Below are 24755 nucleotides of genomic sequence, written 5' to 3'. Positions count from 1 at the left end.
TTTTTTACTTTTTTTTTGACTGTTTATTAATAGCCATTCTGACTAGTGTGAGATGGAATCTCATTGTGGTTTTGATTTGCATTTCTCTAATGATTGGTGATGTTGATGTTGAGCATTTTTTTCCTCTGCTTGTTGGCCATGTGTATGTCTTCTTTTGAGAAGTGTCTGTTCATGTCCTTTGCTCATTTTTTAATGGGGTTGTTTAATTGCAGATATTAGACCTTAGATGGATACAGAGTTTGCAAATATTTTGTCTCATTTTGTAGGTTGTCTGTTTATTCTGTTGATAGTTTCTTTTGCTGTGCAGAAGCTCTTTAGTTTAATTAGGTACCACTTGTCAATTTTTGGTTTTGTTGCAATAGAATGTTTAGTTAATACCATTCCTCCTGAAATGGGCATAAAATTTGTTTATAAAGTAGCTGCTCATAGGGATTTTCCAATAGGAACCCATTGTCATGCACAGTAATAGATACAAGATTGCTAGAGGTAAAATGTAGTGAGATGTGTGATTTCTGCTTTATATAATTGGTTCAATTTTATATTATTTTAAATTAAATAGTATCAAATATATAATAGCACTATGTGTGAAGCAACATTTTACTTACTTTACATACCTTAACTAATTGCATCCTCACAACCTTGTGAAATAGAAGCCATTACTAAAACCATTATACAGTTGGTCAGGCACGGTGGCTCACACCTGTAATCCCAGCACTTTGGGAGGCTGAGGCGGGTGGATCACAAGGTCAGGAGATCGAGACCATCCTGGCTAACACGACGAAACCCTGTCTCTACTAAAAAATATAAAAAAATTAGCCAGGCATGGTGGAAGGCGCCTGTAGTCCCAGCTACTCGGGAGGCTGAGGCAGGAGAATGGCGTGAACCCAGGAGGCGGAGCCTGCAGTGAGCTGAGATCGCTCCACTGCACTCCAGCCTGGGCAACAGAGCAAGACTCCACCTCAAAAAAAAAAAAAAAACCGTTATACAGATGAAGAAAGCTAAGGCAAAGAAGGGTTAAATAACCTCTTAAGAGGTGGGAAGTATGTACTGAAGCTCACACAAATGTTAAGTGACAAGTTTAGGAATTGAATTCAGGCAGTCTAGCTGTAGAATCCTGGCTCCTATCTGCCACATTGTACTTGTCGTGGAACTATACCTTCCTATACCTTTCTCCCCATGTGCCACTCTCTAATTCTACTCTGGGGTCATAACGATTATTAGAAGTGGGAATTTACATTAACAGTTAAAATAGCTACTGCTAAATTACTCTCCGAAAGGAAGTACCAAAAGAAAACAAAACCCCAAACAGGAAGAAGTCTTTAAAAAACACCAATGAAGTAATGGCAACTCATGATTTAAAAAAAAAAAAAAAAAAAACTTTATGTAACAAAGCTGGACGTCTTGACGAGTACCTGTAGTACCAAGTACTTGGGAGACTGAGATGGGAGGATCCCTTGAAAAGAGGTGTTCAGGCTGCAGTACACATAGCCCCTGCACTCCAGTCTGAACAACATAGGGCCTTAAAAAAGAAGGAAGAAATTGTTACTTATCCTGCTGTAGTGAAATCTTTGATTATCTTATATCACTCCCTCCCTCAACTTTGAGATTTTTGAGGACAGTGTCTACCTTACCAGCCTGACACAATGTAAGAATTTAGCAGGCCAGGCATGGTGGCTCACGCCTGTAATCCCAGCACTTTGGGAGGCCAAGGCGGACAGATCACAAGGGTCAAGAGATCAAGACCATCCTGCCCAACATGGTGAAACCCCATCTATACTAAAAATACAAAAATTAGCTGGGCATGGTGGCGTGCGCCTGTGGTCCCAGCTACTTGGGAGGCTGAGGCAGGAGAATCGCTTGAACCCGGGAGGCAGAGGTTGCGGTGAGCCAAGATCACACCATTGCATTCCAGCCTGGGCAACAAGAGCGAAACTCCATCTCAAACAAAAAGAGAGAATTTAGCAGTTTTTAGCCTAATTAATTAATTAATGGCCATTTACTAATGAGCCTATAACTCTTATTCCAATGTTGATTTCTACAAGTTTTCCCCTCCCATCACAAAAGTAAATCTACCATGTATATAAAAAGTATTTCTAATTTGCCACAAGATTGGAAACAATATATACGGCATCAATAGAAAACTGGCTAAAAAATACCTTAACAGCTGTAAAAAGGAAAGGGGGGTGGGGGGGATGGGATTCTCCTATGTATTGATAGAGAATGACCTTCAAGATACATTAAGTGAAAAAAAATCAAGATGTAGAATGGTAAAAATAGTCTGTTACTATTCATATTTTAAGGAGAAAAGGGGAAGTCTAGAAAAAGAATACACATTTGTATTGTTTGTATATGCATGGATATACTGTCTCTGTAAAGTTACAAAAGAAACTGGTAACATTGGTTGCTTCCACCCAGAGAACTGGGTGACAGAGTGCAAGAGGGACTTTTCACAATATACCATGTATGCTTCTTAGATTTTAAACTATCTTAATGTATTATATTAAATTTAAAAAAAGATTTTGCTCTGAGTAATTACTTTACTTAGAAAATGTCTAAATTGTTAAATTCCTTTTTCCTTATTTTCTAGGCAAAACCTATGTGGGTCTAAAAATTGTTCAGGCCCTCCTAACCAACGAGTCTGTTTGGCAAATTAGCCTCCAGAAGTTCCCCATCTTGGTTGTGTGTTATACTAATCATGCTTTGGACCAGTTTCTGGAAGGTAATACTTATAGGCAAATTTGTTCTCTATCAAGATGTTGATGATTGAACCATCAGCAACTTCAGTAGCTTTCTATTGCTCTTCAGAGTCAACAGTCCTTATCATTACTTACATGGCCGTTTGTGATCTGTCCCAGCTGGACTGTGAACCACAGCTCCTACTTCTTAACCTTGTTCTCCCTAACTCCAGCAACACTGGTTATCTTCAGTTCCTTGAAAGCCTCTACGTCCTCCATTGGCCCATGCCATCCTCTGGCCTGGAATAGTTTTTTCCCTCTCCATCTTGAGCTTATTCAACCTGGCCCTACTCATTCTTCTGGTCCCACTTTAAATCTCTCTTCTCAGGTGGACTTTTTCTATAGCCCCAAAGTGAAGTCTCTTTTGCATTTTTAATTTTTTTATAATCTATTTTATGTATCGCTACCCTAGATGAGGATTGGTCCTTTTCTTGCTGTATTCACATATCCTGGCACGTATTAGGCACTCAAAAAATACTAAATAACATTAATGGATGAATAAATATATGCTTTTCCTTTATTTTTATTCTTCTATACCTCCCTTTCACCTAGATAAATCTTTATTCTTAGAGTCTGAGTTTAAATATTAGATTCTTAAAAATAGATCCCTACCCCACCCAGACTAGGTAATGTCCCCTGCTACCAGTACTCACTACATTTATTGCTGCCATATTAATTATTTAATGAGTAACTTCCTGCCAGAGACAAAGAAATAACAAATCAGAAACTGGGCCTATGTTTCTACTGCTATGTCTTCAGAACTTGGCACATGCCTAAAACATATGAGCAATCAGTAAATCTGCAGAGTGAAAAATATGTAACATATCCTGGGTGCTTGCTTTGTGCTGGGCCCTAGCTAGGAGCTTTAAAGATTTTCTTTCATTTATCCAGACTATAGCCCTATATGGGAGATATTGCCATCTCTAAATCACAGACAGAGAAACTGAGACTCAAGTCACTTGCCCCAGGTTACACAGCAATAAGTGGTAGAGCTAAGAGTTGGATTTCTAGTTGTCTGATTCCAGAACCTGTACTCTTTAAGTGCTACACTTTACTGCTCTGCAGGTCACATCTTCTCGGGGACCTTCTCACTCATTAATGGGGTAAATTTCCTTTAAGCACAAGTTTATTCTCTAAGGGACCAGACTAGATCCCAAATACACACAGCTCTCACCTGAGAGAACCTAGCATAAGCTCCTCTCAACCCTGCCATGCTCCACTTTGTTCCACAGGCATCTACAATTGTCAGAAGACCAGCATTGTGCGGGTGGGTGGAAGGAGCAACAGTGAAATCCTGAAGCAGTTCACCCTAAGGGAGCTGAGGAACAAGCGGGAATTCCGCCGCAACCTCCCCATGCACCTCCGAAGGGCCTACATGAGTGTAAGTCCCAGCTCTGAAATATCTGGGGTAGTTCAAGAGGGACCTAAACAAGATAGCAGTGGCTTTCTGGGTAGGCAGCCCAGGGTAGATTTGGAGGCTCCTCAAAGCTCTGGAGGACCCAGGTTCCTTTCAGCATTCTATTCTGCCAATCCCTTGGTATGACCTTTGCCTTCACAATCCAAGATGGAGAAAAGACAAGGAAACACTGCCCATCCCCACCCTACCTTAACGCTCCTTCCCCCATACCACCCACAGCACCTCTGTGTACAGCCAACTGACCAGGGAAATGTCATCTTTTAGCTGGGCAGCAATGTGGCCAGTCAAAAATCTGAGTTCTTATTACTAAGGAAAAGAGAGAGAACAGATATTGTGAGCCTTGAAGTCTCTCCCACAGTATTCTTGGCCTGTTTGTTTTTCTGTTGTGTAGGTTGAGCATCTCAAATTGGAAAATCCAAATCCAAAACTTTCTGAGTGCCAACATTATTTCTTTTTTTGAGACAGGGTCTTGCTCAGTCACCCAGGCTGGAGTGCAGTGGCACAATCTCGGCTCACTGCAACCTCCACCTCCTAGGTTCAAGCGATTCTCTTGCCTCAGCCTCCTGAGTAGCTGGGATTACAGGTGCCCACCATCACACCTGGCTAATTTTTGTATTTTTAGTAGACACAAGATTTCACCATGTTGGCCAGGCTGGTCTCGATCTCTTGACCTCATGGTCCACCCGCCTCGGCCTCCCAAAGTGCTGGGATTACAGGCGTGAGCCACCGCGCCCGGCCCAACATTATTTCACATTTTGGATTTCCAGATTTGCGATGCTCAACCAGTAAGTATAAACGCAAATATTCCAAAATCTGAAACACTTCTAGTCCCAAGCATTTTGGATAAGGGATATTCAACCTGCCACCACGCCTGGCAAATTTTTGCATTTTTAGTAGAGACAGTGTTTCGCCATGTTGGCCAGGCTGGTCTTGAACTACAGACCTCAAGTGATCCACCTGCCTTGGCCTCCTAAAATGCTGGTATTACAGGCATGAGCCACCACACCCAACCGATACTAGTTCTTTGGTTTCAAGACCACAATAATGTGCCTTGGGAAATTGGTTTGTTGACCAGTCTATTTATTTATTCTCCCTCCTTAATGTTCCTGTCTTAGCTTTGTTTTCCCTCAAGGTGAGGACTGAGTTTGGGGGATGATGATATTTCCTCATCATTTCTTTCCCTCTGTTCTTGGCAGATCATGACACAGATGAAGGAGTCAGAGCAAGAGCTTCATGAAGGAGCCAAGACCCTGGAGTGCACCATGCGCGGTGTCCTACGGGAACAGTACCTGCAGAAGTACATCTCACCCCAGCACTGGGAAAGTCTCATGAATGGACCAGTGCAGGTAGGGGTCATCCTGGGGGACACAAATATGTCTCTGGCCTCAGTACTTTGAGGTAGCCTCCAGGAGAAGCATCAGTCCAAAACTTTACCTGTTTGATAATCTGATGCTGCCACAATGTGTAAAGTTCCCTTTTGTGATGAGAGGCAGCTGAATATGCTGGTCAGGAACAAAACTCGAACCAGCCTGTTGGGTTTTAGTCTGGGCTTGGCTCTGGACAAGTTACTTAATTTTCTGTGGCTGTTTCCCCTTTTATAAAATGGGGATAATAATAAGCATTAAGTTGAACCATATGAAATTGCCAATATCTGTAATATTGATTTGCAAAAAAGGCAATTTCTTACAGATCTTTGTTCTTACAGGATTGTTATTTAGATGAGCAAGGTGATATTTGTAAACTTATTAATTTAGTAACTGTACTATAAGTGTTTGTTAAATGAAATGAAGAAAATCATAACCAGAGGCAAACTAGCACAGATAGAGAACTTGGGAGTTGATAGATATAGTCATGCAGACTGACTGTGTGACTTGGGTTCATGTGATCCTCAGCAATCAAACATGGATAATAATAATGCCTACCTTCAAAAGATACGGTAAGAAATAACTGAGACAGTCTCTGTAAAGTGGCGGGCTAGGAACCCCGTGAAATGGTAGCTTTGTTATCATTAGGTTGCTGATTTACAGGATTACAAACCAAAAGCTTACAGAGGTCATTCAGGTCTTACAAATAAGTGAAGCAATCTAGATTTGAAATATTAAGAAGCGGAGAGGACTGTGGCAAACTAGAACAGATGTGGTAGCAACCCAGCTCCAGCCATTTGTTGCCATTCAGTAATAAACAGTCATTGCTGCCATAGCTCCTGATTTTGTCAAAATAGGCTGGAAATTTTTTTTAATTCTTTTTTTTCTTCTTCTTTTTTTTTTTTTTTTGAGACAGAGTCTCACTCTCTCACCCCAGGCTGCAGTGCAATGGCATGATCTTGGCTTACTACAACCTCCGCCTCCCAGGTTCAAGCGATTCTCTTACCTTGGCCTCTTGAGTAGCTAGGATTACAGGCACCTGCCATCATGCCTGGCTAATTTTTGTAGAGACAGGGTTTCACCACATTGGCCAGGCTGGTCTTGAACTCCTGACCTCAGGTGACCCGCCCACCTCGGCTCTCCAAAGTGCTGGGATTATAGGCATGAGCCACCGTGCCCAGCCCTCTGATTTTTAAAATTCTATACAAGTCATGTTAAATGTTCCAGTTGCCCAAGGAGATGCTAGTTCACAGCCTCTGAACTTTTTTTTTTTTAACAATATAATGTTTCTTTTTTAATTTTTTTTTAACTTTTAAGTTCAGGGGTACGTGTGCAGGTTTGTTACGTAGGTAAACTTGTGTCATGAGGCTGAGCGCGCAGTGGCTCACGCCTGTAATCCCAGCACTTTGGGAGGCCGAGGCAGGCGGATCACGAGGTCAGGAGATTGAGACCATCCTGGCTAATACGCTGAAACCCCGTCTCTACTAAAAAAATAAAAAAATTAGCCGGGCATGGTGGCGGGCGCCTGTAGTCCCAGCTACTCAGGAGGCTGAGGCAGGAGAATGGTGTGAACCCGGGAGGCAGAGCTTGCAGTGAGCCGAGATCGTGCCACTGCACTCCAGCCTGGGTGACAAAGCAAGACTCTGTCTCAAAAAAAAAAAAAACTTGTGTCATGGCGGTTTGTTGTACATCACCTAGATATTAAGCCTAGTACTCATCAGTTATTTTTCCTGCTCCTCTCCCTCCTCCCATCCTCCACCCTTCAATAGGCCCCAGTGTGTTGATCCCCTCTATGTGACCATGTGTTCTCATCATTTAACTTATAAGTGAGAACATGCAGTATTTGGTTTTCTGTTCTTGTGTTAGTTTGCTAAAGATAATGCCCTCAAACTCCATTCATGTCCTCGCAAAGGACATGATCTCATTCTTTTTTTATGGCTGCATAGTATTCCATGGTATATATGTACCACGTTTTCTTTATCCAGTCCTTCATTGATGCGCATTTAGGTTGATTAGATGTCTTTGCTGTTGTGAATAGTACAGCCTATAAACTTTAAGGGAATTACTTTTGATTCTTTTTTCTTTTGAGATAGGGTCTTGAGCCCAGGCTGGAGGGCAGTGGCATAATCATAGCTCACTGCAGCCTCGGCCTCCTGGGCTCAAGCAGTCCTCCTACCTCAGCCTCCTGGGTAACTGGGATTATATGTGCATGCCATCACACCCAGCTTTTTTGAGACAGAATCTTGCTTTTGTCACCCAGGCCGGAGTGTAGTGGCACAATCTCCACTCACTGCAACCTCTGCCTCCCGGGTTCAAGCAGTTCTTCTGCCTCAGCCTCCTGAGTAGCTGGGACTACAGGCATGCACCACTATGCCTGGCTAATTTTTGTATTTTTAATAAAGACAGGGTTTCACCATGTTGGCCAGGCTGGTCTCAAACTCGTGACCTCAGGTGATCCGCCTGCCTCAGCCTCCCAAAGTGTTGGGATTACAGGCGCAAGCCACCACACCCAGTCTTTTTTTTCTCTCTCTTTTTAAAGACATAGGGTCTCACCGTATTGCCCAGGCTGGTCTTGAATTTCTGGGCTCAGGCAGTCTTCCTGCCTTGGCCTTCCAAATTGCTGGGATTACAGGCATGAGCTACCATGCCCCAATCTGCTTTTGATTCTTTGAGGAGACCCAGCCTTCACATTGGTTGTCATAGAATCCTCACAAATGCTCATTCTTCTTTCCTTAGGATAGTGAATGGATTTGCTTCCAGCACTGGAAGCATTCCATGATGCTGGAGTGGCTAGGTCTTGGTGTCGGTTCTTTCACGCAAAGTGTTTCTCCAGCAGGACCCGAGAATACAGGTAAGAAGTGCATGTCTTCCTAGAATCGAATCTTAACGTAGAATATAGTAAATACCAGAACAGTGAGACTTAAAAATAATTCCCAGAATAAATAAAGAGCTATGAGTCAATCAGAGAAAGACAAATAGCTTAATATAAGGAAAAGAGATAAAATACTTTTTTTTTTTTTTTTTTTGAGATGGAGTTTCACTCTTGTTGCCCAGGCTGGAGTGCAGTGGCGTGATCTCGGCTCACTGCAACCTCCACCTTCCAGGTTCAAGCGATTCTCCTCTCCTGCCTTAGCCTCCCAAGTAGCTGGCATTACAGGCAAGTGCCACCACGCCCAGCTAATGAGATAAAAGACTTTTAACAGGCACATCACAAAATAGGAAATTGTTCAATAGATATATGAAAAGTGCTCATTAAAAACTAGAGGAATTAAAACCACAATGAGATAACTATTACTTACACACCAGTTTGGCAACAATTAAAGTTTGATATAACCCCATGTTGATGAGAATTTGAAGCAATGGAAACTCTGATGCACTGCTGCTGGGGATATTTAAATTTACGTAACCACTTTATCATAGCAGAAAATCAGAAAGAACTCAAATGTTCATCAACATTTCTTCAATGGATGGATCAATTAAGTCAACTCAGATAATGAAATACAGTACAACAGTGAAAAGGAATGAAACACAGCATATACAGTAACACATACGAATCTCAAAAACATGCTGAATGAAAAAGGCAAGTTAGCCGGGCATAGTGGCCCATGCATGTAATCCCAGCACTTTGCAAGTGCAAGGCAGGAGGATTGTTTGAGCCCAGAAGTTGGAGACCAGCCTGGGCAACATAATGAGACCCCGTCTTTACTAAAAAAAAAAAGAAAAAAATTTAGCTGGGTGTGGTGGTGCGTGCCTGTAGTCCCAGCTACTTAGATGGCTGAGGCGAGAGGATGGCTTGAGCTCAGGAGGTTGAGGCTGCAGTGAGCCATGACTGCAATGCTGCACTACAGCCTGAGTGACAGACATAGTCTCAAAAAAAAAAAAAAAAGGCAAGTTATGGAAACATATATACTAGACAATGTGTTACTTAGATACAGTATAAATGTGGTAACATTATTATCTTTTAAAAAGGAAATGAGTAATATAAAATTCAGGTTAGGAAGGCTAACAAAGGTCTTCAAAAAATTTGTCAGTTTTCTACTTAAATTGGGTGGAAGGTACTTGGGTATTCATTTTATATATTTTTATTATCCTTTATATTACATATTTACATTGTATGCCCTCCATTGTATATGTATTTGGTATAAGTAAAACCTTTATTTATTTATTTTGTATTTATTTATTTTATTTATTTATTTATTTATTTTTTTTTTTTTTTGAGACTGAGTCTCACAGTCTCACTCTGTCCACCAGGCTGCAGTGCAATGGTGTGATCTCGGCTCACTGCAACCTCTGCCTCCCAGGTTCGAGCAATTCTCCTGCCTCAGCTTCCCAAGTAGCTGGGATTACAGGCACACTCACCACACCCAGCTTATTTTGTATTTTTAGTAAAGATGGGGTTTCCCCATGTTGGCCAGGCTGGTCTCGAGCTCCTGACCTCAGGTGATCTGCCCACCTCGGCCTCCCAGAGTGCTGGGATTACAGGCATGAGCCACCACGCCCAGCCTTATTTATTTATTTTTGAGATGGAGTCTCGCTCTGTTGCCCAGGCTGGAGTGCAATGGCACGATCTCGGCTCACTGCAACTTCCACCTCCTGGGTTCAAGTGATTCTCCTGCCTCAGCCTCCCAGGTAGCTAGAAATACAGGCATGCGCCACCACACTTGGCTAATTTTTGTATTTTTAGTAAAGACGGAGTTTCACCGTGTTGGCCAGGCTGGTCTCGAACTCCTGACGTCAGGTGATCCACCCACCTCAGCCTCCCAGAGTGCTGGGATACAGGCATAAGCCCCACGCACAGCCAAAACCTTTCTTTAAAAGGCATATATTCGTATGATTTTTTTAACGTAAAACATGTAACAAAAAGTATATAAGGAGACCTAAGCCTTTCCTAACTCTCCTCTCATTCCTTCTAGTTTCTCTTCTCAAAAATAATCACATAGGGCTGGGTGCAGTGGCTCACACCTGTAATCCCAGCACTTTGGGAGGCCGAGGCAGGCCTGAGGTCGGGAGTTCGAGACCAGCCTGACCAACATGGAGAAACCCTGTCTCTACTAAAAATACAAAATTAGCTGGGCGTGGTGGTGCATAACTGTAATGCCAACTACTCGGGAGGCTGAGGCAGGAGAATCGCTTGAACCCGGGAGGTGGAGGTTGTGGTGAGCCGAGATTGTGCCATTGCACTCCAGCCTGGGCAACGAGTGAAACTCCGTCTCAAAAAAAAAAAAAAAAAATCACATAAACCCTTGATAATGTCTTCATGCATCTGAGCTCTTGTAGGTGCCGTCTTCTGTCCCTTAGCTTCAAGAGTTTCCATCTCTGGCCAGGCACGGTGGCTCACGCCTGTAATCCCAGCACTTTGGGAAGCCAAGGTGGGCAGATCACGAGGTCAGGAGTTGGAGACCAGCCTGACCAACATGGTGAAACCCCATCTCTACTAAAAATACAAAATTAGCCTACAAAATTAGGCAGGCGTGGTGGTGGGTGCCTGTAATCCCAGCTACTCAGGAGGCTGAGGCCGGAGAATCACTTGAACCCAGGAGGCAGAGGTTGCAGTGAGCCAAGATTGCACCACCGCACTCCACCCTGGGCAAAAGAGCGAGACTCCATATCAAAAAAAAAAAAAAAAGAGTTTTCATCTCTCTCCTGCCTGTTTCTCTCTCTTAGCCCAGGCAGAAGGGGATGAGGAGGAAGAAGGGGAGGAGGAGAGTTCGCTGATAGAGATCGCAGAGGAAGCTGACCTGATTCAAGCAGACCGGGTGATTGAGGAGGAAGAGGTGGTGAGGCCCCAGCGGCGGAAGAAGGAAGAGAGTGGGGCAGACCAGGAGTTGGCTAAAATGCTTCTGGCCATGAGGCTAGACCATTGTGGCACTGGGACAGCAGCTGGACAGGAGCAAGCCACAGGAGAGTGGCAGGTAAACTCACTTCCTTGGGTTGAAACAGGCCTGAGAGTGTTCTGACCACTTGTTTTCCCCCACTTCTGATACAGTATATTCACTTCACCATTACAATTAGCTAAGTACCCGTATTACAGCCTATCCCTGGTATGAGATGGCTTTAGTGATTCCCAAGGATATAAATACGATGGTTCTTCAGAGGGCCTCTGGCAAGAAATGCCAACTTAGAAAGACAGGAAGCAGGTAGCCAAGTGCTTCTGTAGAACTTGTGGAAGAATGTAGCACATATGAGTCAGGTCAAACACGGTCTCAGTACTTAATGCCTTCAGGAGTGTTGTTTTCTCTATTTCAAATGAGTTTGTGAACATGTACTAAGATTTTAGAGGATTAAAGTAAGCAATGAAGCGAGACCTCCAGGCTGGATGGAATATTCCTCCTTCATTCAGCCTGGAATTTGACACTTCTCTTAAAGCCAGAATTGTATGAATGCCCAGGTGTCTTCATGTAGCCTTCCCTCTGCTCCTTTTGGTGGAGCCTAGTAGTCCTCACTGTTTACCATGCATAACTATGATGATCGAGGATTAGATACTCAAAATAAGAATTTGTAAACCTTACCAATGATTTGAGAACTTTCAAGGGCAACTTTGGATGCAGTTTTCATCTGAGTGCTGGCTTTGCACCTGATCTAGTTCAGTTCAGTATCACTATATGTGGTGAGCGGAGTCATGATCTCAATTCTTAGAAGCACAGATTTAGCATCTCTCCCAGGAGGCATCAGGAAAGGTTGATTTGTTTCGTTTTGAAGCAGCGGGAAGATCTTTATTTAGTGACATCTGTCTGACTTGCGAGCCTTCTAAAGGCTCATAGCCTCAGACTCAGTGACGGCCAGAAGAGAGCACTTTCTCATAAACAGTGCTTTCCACCACTTGTTAAAGGTACTGTGTTGATACGATGGCAGTAGGACCGTTTTAGCAGGCACTGTGCCAAGTCCTGTGTGAAGCACCAGTTGCTAGGCACTGGTTGTACAGCATTCAACAAGAAAGTACCACCCCCATGACTTTCATGGCATACATTTTAGGAACAAGAAACAGGCTATGGTCAAAGATGTTTAATGATAACTAGTGCTAGTACTAGTATAAATGCTTTCCACGTATTTACTCCTGACAAGCCAACAATCCTATAAAGAGATACCATTATTATTCCCATTTTATAGAAGGTGATACTGAGGGACACAGAGGTTAGGTCATTTACCTTAGGTCCCACAATCTAGTAAGAGGTAGAGTAGGGCTTTGAAGCCAGGCAGACTGGCTCCAGAGTCCTCGTTTAGCCACTCTACAGTGGAAGAGCTGTTGGAAGAATGTAAGACACTTGACATTAATCAGCGATGCCAGCCCTTTTTCTTATGTGCTGTGACCCCTGCCTTGGGCTTAAAACCAAGCCTGCCTCTGCTCAGACAGTACCCTGCCTGGTATTGATGTCTGCAGACCCAGCGCAACCAGAAAAAGAAAATGAAAAAAAGAGTGAAGGATGAGCTTCGCAAACTGAACACCATGACTGCAGCCGAGGCCAGTGAGATCGAGGATGTTTGGCAGCTGGACCTCAGTTCTCGCTGGCAGCTTTATAGGTACTGTGTTCCACATCCAGCCAACCCATGTAATTTCCCCAGGGAGTTCCTCTTCTGTTCCTAGAACATTCTCCACCTCCAAGACCTTCAACGATGTTAACTAATTATTGATTGAGCACCACCACTGAGCTGAGTGATAGGGATACAGCCATGGGATAGAATAGACACTTTGCTCTACTTTCATGGAGCTTATAGAGTCTATCCAGGGTAACAAATTAATTATTACCTTCGTGGAGCCTATGGAGTCTATCCAGGGTAACAAATTAATCACATAATTCCACAAATAAAAAGTTACAAATGGGTATAAAAACTCAGAAAGAAAAGAACAGAGAGGTAACAGGCACAATGACTCACACCTGTAATCTCACCACTTTGGGAGGCTGAGGCTAGAGGATCTCTTGAGGCCCAGGGTTCAAGACCAGCCTGGGCAACATAGTGAGACCTCATCTCTACAGGAAAAAAAAAAAGAGTAGGAGAGGCCGGGCGCAGTAGCTCACGCCTTTAATCCTAGCACTTCGGGAGGCCGAGACAGGCGGATCACAAGGTCAGGAGATTGAGACCATCCTGGCTAACACAGTGAAACCCCGTCTCTACTAAAAACACAAAAAATTAGCTGGGCGTGGTGGCTGCTGCCTATAATCCCAGCTACTCGGGAGGCTGAGGCAGGAGAATCGCTTGAACCCGGAGGTGGAGGTTGTAGTGAGCCGAGATCACGCCATTGCACTCCAGCCTGGGTGACAGAGCAAGACTCCGTCTTTAAAAAAAAAAAAAAAAAAAAAAAAAAGTAGTAGAAAGCCGTTGGAAAGTTTTACAGCGATTAGTGACATCATCAGTTTTACTAATAAAATAAATACTCTATGGAGAATTAGAGGAGGGGAGGGAAATTAGGCAGGGATGCTGCAGCTGGGAGAATTTATGAGAAATTCTTCCCAAAGTTTTTAAAGTCTCTTATTTTCTTCCCATAGTTAACCTTTGTTCTTTATCTCACCCCTTTCCTTAGCTCCTGACCACTCTGCACATCTTTTTGTTGGGCATTTTGGATTCTTAGGTCCCTGAATGTATCTCTCTGTTTGTCACTATGCTCCAAGGGTCCAAGGTTCACTTCATACACTGGGCACACTGAAGGGCGTTCTTCCACCTTCTCAAAGAGCATGTGGCTTTCTTTCCTTGGTTCTTCCCATTCTCCAGGCTCTGGCTACAGTTGTACCAGGCTGACACCCGCCGGAAGATCCTCAGTTATGAACGCCAGTACCGCACATCAGCAGAAAGAATGGCCGAGCTGAGACTCCAGGAAGACCTGCACATTCTTAAAGATGCCCAGGTTGTAGGAATGACAACCACAGGTAAGAAACTGTGGAGAAATTTGCCTGTTGCATCTAAGTTCACTTCTGGTGCCAGATTATCTAAGGACAGGTAAAGAGGAGCTTCTTTGGTAGGTTAGAGGAAAATACCATGAAAAGCTACTGAAAGCACCCATATTTTGAGAACTCTTGGTGAAATTCACTCACTTTCGCCAGGCGCAGTGGCTCACGCCTATAATCCCAACACTTTGGGAGGCCAAGGCAGGTGGATCACCTGAGGTCATAAGTTTGCAATCAGCCTGGCCAACATGGTGAAATCTCGTCTCTACTAAAAATACAAAAATTAGCCGGGTGTAGTGGTGGGCGCCTGTAATCCTGGCTACTCGGGAGGCTGGGGCACAAGAATCACTTGAACCTGGGAGGTGGAGGTTGCAGTCAGCTGAGATCGCACCACTGCACTCCAGCCTGGGTGACAGAGTGAGACTGTCTCAAAGAAAAAAAAAGAAAGAAAGAAAAAAGAAATTCACTCACTTTCTCCTGCTGGGTTTGAAACTCCAACAGTGACCAACACGGTTTTAATGTTCTGGAGACCACCCAGAACACTATAAGGACCAGCTGTCGCTGATCCAGGTTCAGGGAAGATACAGAAGTGGATTCCCAGAGGCCCAGTGGCCCTGTGGGTCCTGTGCCTCAGCTCAGAGGAGCCTTTCTCTTCTTTCCTCACTTGAGGTGCTGCCAAATACCGCCAGATCCTACAGAAGGTGGAGCCGAGGATTGTCATAGTGGAAGAAGCTGCAGAAGTCCTTGAGGCCCATACCATTGCCACATTGAGCAAAGCTTGCCAGCACCTCATTCTGATTGGGGACCACCAGCAGGTAAAACAAGAGTCCCCCTAGAAGATGGGCTGGCTCTCCGTGAGGGTGAGATCATAAAGGAAGACCCTGGCCTCTGCTTCAACAGTCCTCAAGCTTATTAGTAGCTTCTTGTGATTCCTCTTGTCTTCACCTCCCACGTTCAGTCTAAGAGCAGGTGCTATTAGATTTGGGGTATATTTTAGTGGCAACGTCATTTATTTCATCCATTCCCTCTGCTATTTACCTAGTCCACCATGGCCTCTTGAGTGGACTGTATTGTAATAGCATGCTCCTCAGTCTCCCTGCTTCCATTTTTGCTACCTTCTAATGCACTCTACATAAAGGAGCCAAAGTGAATTTTTTTAAAAAAAAAAGGTAGATAGATAATATCACTTTCCAGCTGAAAACCCTCCAGTGGTTTCCCATTGCACTTGCATAAAAATCAAGCTTCTTAAAGTGGCCCACAAAGGCTTATGTGATCAGGTTTCAGCTTATTTCTCTGACTTCATCCCATTTGCTCTTGGTGTCCCACTGTGTCCTTTCCGCTCCCCATTATGGATCTTGCTTTTCAAATGACTGAAGAACTGGCAACTTCTGCCATGCTAGTGTCTACTCAGATGTCACTGCTCAGAGGCCTAGCTAGAAAAAACCCACCATGGGGCACTCTGTCATATCACCTTTAGTTCTACTAATCCTTAACCCTTGTCATTATTAATCCTTAAACTGTGAGTATGTAGAATAGTGCCTGGCACATAGTCAACACTTGAAAAACATTTGATGGTTGGTTGGATGGATGGAAGTATGGATGGTTAAATGACTTTATCAGTAGAGAATCCTCAGCCATGTTTCTCTTCTCAGCTGCGCCCCAGTGCCAACGTGTATGATCTGGCCAAGAACTTCAACCTTGAGGTGTCCCTTTTTGAACGGCTAGTGAAAGTAAACATTCCCTTTGTCCGTCTGAATTACCAGGTGAGAAGCTGGGCCTCTGTTGTTACCAAATGCCCCGGAGAAAGCTCCTGGGAAGCTGCCAGTTGCCAGCAAAAGAGGTCTCATATAAATAAAAATAATTTAATACTGAAATGACTCTGTCAACCTTACATTTTCTGTTTTAAAACACCACAAGATCACCGTGTTGAGTTTTTGTTGGACAAAGGAGCTGTTTATGTTATGCTTTCTCCTTATTTTTTTGAAATGATAATCTCTATCTCTCTAGATTTTCTTTCCTTTTTTTTTTTAAGAAAAATAGAGGCCAGGTGCGGTGGCTCACACCTGTAATCCCAGCACTTTGGGAGGCCAAGGTGGGCAGATCACCTGAGGTCAGGAGTTCGAGACCAGCCTGGCCAACATGGTGAAAGCCTGTCTCTACTAAAAATGCAAAAATTAGCCGGGCGTGGTGGTGGGCGCCTGTAATCCCAGCTACTCAGGAGGCTGAGGCAGGAGAATCGCTTGAACCTGGGAGGCGGTGGTTGCAGTGAGCCGAGATCATGCCACTGTACTCCAGCCTGGCAATAGAGCTAGATTCCGTCTCAGAAAAAAAAAAAAGAAAAGAAAAATAGAGGCCAGGTGTGGTGGCTCACACCTGTAATCCTAGCACTTTGGGAGGCCAAGGCGGGCGGATCCCTTGAGTTCAGGAGCTTGTGACCAGCCTCGCCAACATGGCGAAACACTGTCTCTGCTAAAAATACAAAAAATTAGCCAGGCGTGGTGCCTCATGCCTGTAGTCCCAGCTACTTTTGGAAGGCTGAGGCAGGAGAATCACTAGAACCTGGGAGGCAGAGGTTGCAATGAGCTGAGATTGCGCCACTGCACCCCAGCCTTGGTGACACGTCTCAAAAAAAAAAAAGAAAGAAAGAAAGAAAAATAGAGACGAGGGCTCACTATGTTGCCAGGCTGGTCTTGAAATCCTGACCTGAAGTGATCCTCCTGCCTTGGCTTCCCAAAGTGATGGGATTACAGATACAAGCCATCACAACTGGCCCTCCCTAAATTTTCTAACAGCAACCTTATCTTTAAAGAAATTGTCCGTGTGTGCTCTGCCCATGTTTCTAATGACATGCATGTGTTTTTTCAGCACCGTATGTGCCCTGAAATTGCCCGCCTTTTGACCCCCCACATTTACCAGGATCTGGAGAATCATCCATCTGTTCTTAAGTATGAGAAGATTAAGGTGAGTCTGTCCTACCCGATCTTTCTTGGATGGTGTCAGCAACCTAAAAAGGCTATAATTTCCTCAAGATAAAAAAGCTTTTCAGCGGCCAGGCGCGGTGGCTCACACCTGTAATCCCAGCACTTTGGGAAGCTGAGGTGGGCAGATCACTTGAGGTCAGAGTTCGAGACCAGCCTAACTAACATGGTGAAACCCTGTCTCTACTAAAATACAAAAATTAGCCGAGCATGGTGGCAAGCACCTGTAATCCCAGCTACTCAGAAGGCTGAGGTGGGAGAATTGCTTGAACCCGGGAGATGGAGGTTGCAGTGAGCGGAGATCGTGCCATGCTACTGCACTCCAGGCTGGGCAGTGGAGAGAGACTCCCTGTCAAAAAAAAAAAAGAAAGCCTTTCAGAAGGGAGTAGAGCCAGCTTTTTAAAAGCTGGTTACTGGGAGAAAATTGAAATACAGACCAGGGTTTTTTAATCCCAACTCTGCCTGTTAGCCATGTAACCTTAAGCAAGTTATGTAAGAATTCTGGCCAGGCGCGGTGGCTTACGCCTGTAATCCCAGAGCTTTGTGAGGCCGAGGCAGGCGAATCACAAGGTCAAGAGATCAAGACCATCCTGGCCAACATGGTGAAACCCCATCTCTACTAAAAATACAAAAATTAGCTGGGTGCGGTGGCGTGTGCCTGGCTGGGTGTGGTGGCTCATGCCTATAATCTCAGCACTTTGGGAGGCCAAGATGGGTGGATCACCTGAGGTCAGGAGTTTGAGACTAGCCTGGCCAACATGGTGAAACCCCGTCTCTACTAAAAATACAAAAATTAACTGGGCATGGTGGTGGGCGCCTGTAATCCCAGCTACTTGGGAGGCTGAGGCAAGAGGATCGCTTGAACCTGGGAAGTGGAGGTTGTGGTGAGCCAACAAGACCGTGCCACTGTACTTCAGCCTACGCAACAAGAGTGAAACTCTGTCTCAAAAAAAAAAAAAAATTGTCAGCTGAGGCCAAGAGTTCAAAACCAGGCTGGGGAACATAGCAAGACTGTCTCTTTTTTAAAAATAAATAAATAAATTCTGAGTATCAGGTTCTTCTGGACAATAAGAATAATGGCTCCTGCCATATCCCATTACTGTATGGAAGGAGGTAATGTATATAAAGCAGTCAGCACAGTGGAGTGCTCAGTAAGTTAGCTGCTCTGTCATCATCATCCTCACAGCACTGCTTGTTCTTTCAGCTATAATGGTTGGATTGTGGATGGCTGTTTTATTTTTTATTTTTTTTGAGATGGAGTCTCACTCTGTCTGTCACCCAGGCTGGAGTGCAGTGGCATGATCTCGGCTCACTGCAATCTCTGCATCCTGGGTTCAAACTATTCTCCCATCTCAGTCTCCTGAATAGCTGGGATTATAGGCGCCCACTACCACGCCCAGCTAATTTTTGTATTTTTAGTAGAGACAGGGTTTCACCATGTGGGCCAGGCTGGTCTCAAACTCCTGACCTCAGGTGATCCACCCACCTCGGCCTCTCAAAGTGCTGGGATTACAGACGTGAGCCACTGTACCCAGCCAGCTTTTTTAAATATTAACATCAAACAAGTATCTTGAAAACTGAAAGAGACATAATCTTTTATTTTCATAACTTGCTGTGGCCCCAAAATGAAGCACACAATGACTAACTAAAGAACTAAAGATAGTGATGTTGAGTGGACAAAAAGCTTTCCAAGGTCTCTCTCTGGAGCAGAGTAAGTGGCCAGTGCATGTCAAGAGAGGAAGAAAAAAACAAGTGCCATGAGTGAACCTTTTAACATGTCACTTCTTTTCCCTGTCAGGGGGTGTCTTCCAACCTTTTCTTTGTAGAACACAACTTTCCTGAACAGGAAATCCAAGAGGGCAAAAGCCATCAGAACCAGCATGAGGCTCACTTTGTGGTAGAGCTGTGCAAGTACTTCCTGTGCCAGGAATACCTGCCTTCCCAGATCACCATCCTCACTACCTATACCGGGCAGCTCTTCTGCCTGCGCAAACTGATGCCTGCCAAGACATTTGCTGGCGTCAGGGTCCACGTTGTGGACAAATACCAAGGGGAAGAGAATGACATCATCCTCCTCTCGCTAGTGCGGAGCAACCAAGAAGGCAAGGTGGGTTTTCTGCAGATATCCAACCGCATCTGTGTGGCCTTGTCCCGAGCCAAGAAGGGAATGTACTGCGTCGGAAACATGCAGATGCTGGCCAAGGTGCCCCTGTGGAGCAAGATCATTCATACACTTCGAGAGAACAATCAAATAGGCCCCATGCTCCGGCTCTGCTGCCAGAACCACCCTGAAACCCACACCTTAGTATCCAAAGCTTCTGACTTCCAAAAAGTACCCGAAGGAGGCTGCAGCCTGCCCTGCGAGTTCCGCCTGGGCTGTGGGCATGTCTGCACACGTGCCTGTCACCCTTATGACTCTTCACACAAGGAGTTCCAATGCATGAAGCCATGCCAGAAGGTCATCTGTCAGGAAGGGCACCGGTGTCCCCTTGTTTGCTTCCAGGAGTGTCAGCCTTGTCAGGTGAAGGTGCCCAAAACCATTCCTCGGTGCGGCCATGAACAAATGGTCCCTTGTTCCGTGCCTGAGTCAGATTTCTGCTGCCAGGAGCCTTGCTCCAAGTCTCTGAGATGTGGGCACAGATGCAGCCACCCATGTGGTGAGGACTGTGTGCAGTTGTGTTCAGAAATGGTCACCGTAAAACTCAAGTGTGGGCACAGTCAACCGGTAAAATGTGGTCATGTGGAAGGCCTCCTGTATGGTGATCTGCTAGTCAAGTGTACCACAAAGTGTGGCACTATCTTGGACTGCGGGCATCCTTGCCCAGGCTCCTGCCACAGCTGCTTCGAAGGGCGTTTCCATGAACGCTGTCAGCAGCCCTGCAAGCGCCTGCTTATCTGCTCACACAAGTGCCAGGAACCATGCATTGGCGAGTGCCCACCCTGCCAGCGGACCTGTCAGAACCGCTGTGTCCACAGCCAGTGCAAGAAGAAATGTGGGGAGCTGTGTAGTCCCTGCGTGGAACCCTGTGTCTGGCGCTGCCAGCACTACCAATGCACCAAACTCTGCTCTGAGCCCTGCAACCGACCCCCATGCTATGTGCCTTGTACTAAGCTGCTAGTTTGTGGCCACCCCTGCATTGGTCTCTGTGGGGAGCCATGCCCCAAGAAATGCCGGATCTGCCACATGGATGAGGTCACCCAAATATTCTTTGGCTTTGAGGATGAGCCTGATGCCCGCTTTGTGCAGCTGGAAGACTGCAGCCACATCTTTGAGGTGCAAGCCCTAGACCGCTACATGAATGAACAGAAGGATGATGAAGTCGCCATCAGGTTGAAAGTCTGCCCTATCTGCCAGGTGCCCATCCGCAAAAACCTGAGGTATGGAACTAGCATAAAACAGCGGCTAGAAGAGATTGAAATCATCAAGGAAAAGATCCAGGGCTCAGCAGGGGAAATAGCAACCAGCCAGGAACGGCTTAAGGCCCTGCTGGAGAGGAAGAGCCTCCTCCACCAGCTGCTTCCTGAAGACTTCCTGATGTTAAAGGAGAAGCTGGCCCAGAAAAATCTGTCAGTGAAGGACCTGGGTCTGGTTGAGAATTACATCAGCTTCTATGACCACCTGGCCAGCCTGTGGGATTCCCTGAAAAAGATGCATGTCTTAGAAGAGAAAAGAGTGAGGACTCGACTAGAACAGGTCCATGAGTGGCTGGCCAAGAAGCGCTTGAGCTTCACTAGCCAGGAACTAAGTGACCTCCGAAGTGAAATCCAGAGGCTCACATACCTGGTGAACCTTCTGACCCGCTACAAGATAGCAGAGAAGAAGGTGAAAGATAGCATAGCAGTAGAGGTCTATAGTGTCCAGAATATCCTCGAGAAAACATGTAAGTTCACCCAAGAGGATGAACAACTTGTGCAGGAAAAGATGGAAGCTCTGAAAGCCACCCTTCCCTGCTCTGGCCTGGGCATCTCAGAGGAAGAGCGAGTGCAGATTGTCAGTGCCATAGGTTATCCTCGTGGTCACTGGTTCAAGTGCCGCAATGGCCATATCTATGTGATCGGCGATTGTGGGGGAGCCATGGAGAGGGGCACGTGTCCTGACTGTAAGGAAGTGATTGGTGGCACAAATCATACTCTGGAAAGAAGCAACCAGCTTGCTTCTGAAATGGATGGAGCCCAGCATGCTGCCTGGTCTGACACGGCCAACAACCTGATGAACTTTGAGGAGATCCAGGGGATGATGTAGGAAGATGGTACACCACTGCCTTTTGCCCTCGCCACTGAATGACTGGGGCCAGCTCCCTAATGAAGGAACTGAAGTTTGTTTTTTATTATCATCCTTTTTAGGCTGGGCGCAGTGGCTTACGCCTGTAATCCCAGCACTTTGGGAGGCCAAGGCAGGCGGATCACGAGGTCAGGAGTTCGAGACCAGCCTGACCAACATGGCGAAACCCCGTCTCTACTAAAAATACAAAAATTAGCTGGGCGTTATGGCGGGCGCCTGTAATCCCAGCTACTTGGGAGGCTGAGGCAGAAGAATCACTTAAACCCAGGAGGCGGAGGTTGCAGTGAGCTGAGATCATGCCATTGCACTCCAGTCTGGGCGACAGGAGCAAGACTCTGTCTCAAAAAAAAAAAAATCATTCTTTTTAGTCTTAGCACCTACTTAAGGATCCACTTTTAGGGCTCACCCACATTTGTTTCTAGATTTACCCCTGCGCTAGAGTAAGCACTTTATCTCCAGAACTAAGAGCAAAGTTAACAAATCTCACCCCTTCTCTCCTGCAAATTAGTGGACAGACTCCCTGGAACATGTTTGGGGCTTCCACCTAGGGCCACCTAGTGGTATCTCTGGGTCTTTACTTGGTCAAATGTTTATTCTACATTGTTCCCCAGGAACAGAGTATGAGCTCATTGATGCAGACCGATTCTAATTGCCAGGCCCTAATTTGCAGACTAACTCTCATAATAAACAGAGGCCCATCGTTGTTTATGAACTGCTTATCCCTTAAAGGAGCACAAGAACCCCTCCCTGCCCTCCTTGGGCACCCTGCCTCCAGGAGATGGAGGCACGTGATAAGACAAAAGACTGCACCAACTCACCCTGACACAGTTACATAGTCACTGAGAGTGGGGAAGATGGGACAGCCCACATGCTGCATAAGATGGGCCTTATGCAGCAGGCCCAGGTCGTCATTAAGGAGTGACCCCTTTCCTGTAACCTGCACTTTGGGATGGTAGAAGTTTCTTTACCTGCTGACAGGTTTGGTGGCACTGCTGGTTACCCCTGGGCCCTGAATGGAGCTAAAATCACATTTGGTACCAGCAGCATCTATCCCAAGTGTGATCCTTCATCCCAACACTCCCTCTTGGAGCTGTTCCCTGGGTAGGGCTAGCATGCCAGCAGCTTCTGCAGGCTCCAAACCCAGGCCAGAAGCCAGACCCAGGCCTGCTGCCTGCATCTGCATTCCCTCCTTCCAGTGTTCCTTAGAACAGACATTTAGGTATCTCAGGTCCTTTCTAAGTGTCCCTTTCCTATGTATGCATTTCCTTTTTTTGTCTTTACTATGCACTTTAGCTTATAAAGCCAATTAAAAACGATGATTGAGAAAATCAGTGGTCCACGTGTATCCTCAATTTTCAGAAGCAACTCAGCCAAAGACAGTGAAGACGGGCACAGGGAAGGCACTGTCTACAGTGAGGCTGTGATTTTGTTTTTGTGATGCAGGATTTTTATTTAGCTGGTGAATGAATCATTTTTACCCACGGTAAAAAGAACATTTTTTCAGCCTGTACAAAAGGGTATACCTGAAGTTTCTTTCTCCAGAGGCAAACCCTGTTAACTTCCTGAGTCCTCCCAGAGAGAACTTATGCACATGCAATACACATCCCTTAGGCCAGGCATGGTGGCTCATATCTGTAATCCCAGCACTTTGGGAGGCCACATTGGGCAGATGGCCTGAGCCCAGGAGTTCAAGACCAGCCTGGGCAACAGGGCGAAACCATCTCCACAGAAAAAAAAATACAAAAATAAGCCAGGTGTGGTTGCTTGCACTTGTAGTCCTAGCTACTCCAAAGGCTGAGGTAGGAGGATCACCTGAGCCTGGGGAGGTCGAGGTTGCAGTGAGCAGTGAAGCCACTGCACTCCAGCCTGGGCAAGAGTGAGACCCTGCTTCAAAAAAAGGAAAAGAAAAAGTACACAGTTCTGCACTTGGCTTTTTTAGCCTAATAACCTACTTTCTGTAAAATCCAGTAAGACAGTAGTCTGAACTGTACTCTCTCACACAGTTGTGCCATCATTTTCTGAATTGGACCCTCTGTTGGTGACTTAGGTGCAGTCTGAATGAATAGCTTTGAACACACTCTTTAGTATCTAGGGTATGTGCTACTGGATAACTTATAATTTTTAAGCTGGGGGTAGGGTGGTAAGTACTCCCTGAAATTATAACAAACTATACAGTTTTCCCAGGTGGGGCCCCACAGCTTTCATCTCATTCTGAGTCAGAAAAGGATGAGAACCGACGTTCTTACAGGATCAAAACTGGTTTTTGGCCAGGTACGGTGGTTCATGCCTGTAATCCCAGCATTTTGGGAGGCTGAGGTGGTGGATCACCTGAGGTCAGGAGTTCAAGACCAGCCTGGCCAACATGGTGAAACCCTGTCTCTCCTAAAAATACAAAAATTAGCCAGGCATGGTAGCGGGCACCTGTAATCACCGGTATTTGGGAGGCTGAGGCAGGAGATTCGCTTGAACCCGGGAGGTGGAGGTTGCAATGAGCCAAGATCGTGTCATTGCACTCCAGCCTGGAGGACAAGAGACTCTGGTTTTTGCAGCAAGTAACTAATTTATGGTGTCAAGGCTCCTTCTGTCCTTTTCGGGCTTCCATTTCTCCAGCAGCATTTCCACAGCACAGCAGCAAGAGGTAAGGTGAGGGTTCAAGTAGATGTTGGTTGAAAACCTGAATTCCCAGCTGTGCAACTCTGGAAAGTTAGTCTTTCCAAGCCTCTGTTTATTGGAAAATGAGGATATCACTGCCTGCCTCACAGGAGTGCAGTGAGTTGACTGGATTCTATTCAGCACACAGAATATCTGGTGCATGGTTGGCATTCATGCTAAAGTTCTCCCCTGTTGATGTTTTAGAACTAAGAGTTATCATTTAGCTATCTTCTTCAGCTATCATTTAGCTCTTAGTTCTAGAGTATCAACAGAAGAGAACTTTTCTGTTGTTTTTTTTTTTTTTAAGAGACAGGGTCTTGTTATGTTCCCCAGGCTAGAAGAGAACTTCTACCAAGAATTTCCTCACTCCATACCCAGTTCCTCTACAAGCATAAAGATTATGCATTCCAACCGTATGTGGTGATACCAAGCTAGTAGACTGTGGGCA

General features: G+C 45.3%; 1 protein-coding gene across 4 annotated transcripts in view; it reads left to right on the top strand.

Moving 5' to 3' along the window:
* ZNFX1 (zinc finger NFX1-type containing 1) overlaps positions 1 to 22983 on the top strand; it is a 32290-nt gene extending 9307 nt beyond the window's left edge. For all 4 annotated transcript variants that reach the window (XM_008961467.6, XM_003809264.6, XM_008961469.6 and 1 more), the window contains 11 exons: positions 2588 to 2719; positions 3968 to 4116; positions 5349 to 5498; positions 8253 to 8367; positions 11181 to 11428; positions 12895 to 13034; positions 14223 to 14377; positions 15065 to 15210; positions 16048 to 16158; positions 17261 to 17356; positions 19172 to 22983. In XM_008961467.6, coding sequence (XP_008959715.1) covers positions 2588 to 2719; positions 3968 to 4116; positions 5349 to 5498; positions 8253 to 8367; positions 11181 to 11428; positions 12895 to 13034; positions 14223 to 14377; positions 15065 to 15210; positions 16048 to 16158; positions 17261 to 17356; positions 19172 to 21616 — 3887 coding nt within the window. In that variant the 3' untranslated portion in view covers positions 21617 to 22983. The remainder of the gene's footprint in view (positions 1 to 2587; positions 2720 to 3967; positions 4117 to 5348; positions 5499 to 8252; positions 8368 to 11180; positions 11429 to 12894; positions 13035 to 14222; positions 14378 to 15064; positions 15211 to 16047; positions 16159 to 17260; positions 17357 to 19171) is intronic.
* The last annotated feature ends 1772 nt before the right edge of the window (positions 22984 to 24755 follow it).

Source organism: Pan paniscus, chromosome 21, assembly GCF_029289425.2.
Source record: "Pan paniscus chromosome 21, NHGRI_mPanPan1-v2.0_pri, whole genome shotgun sequence".
In the NCBI taxonomy this organism is placed as follows: Eukaryota; Metazoa; Chordata; class Mammalia; order Primates; family Hominidae; genus Pan; species Pan paniscus.
Note: the sequence above shows the minus strand (reverse complement) of the source record. Positions and strands in the feature narration are given on the sequence as shown.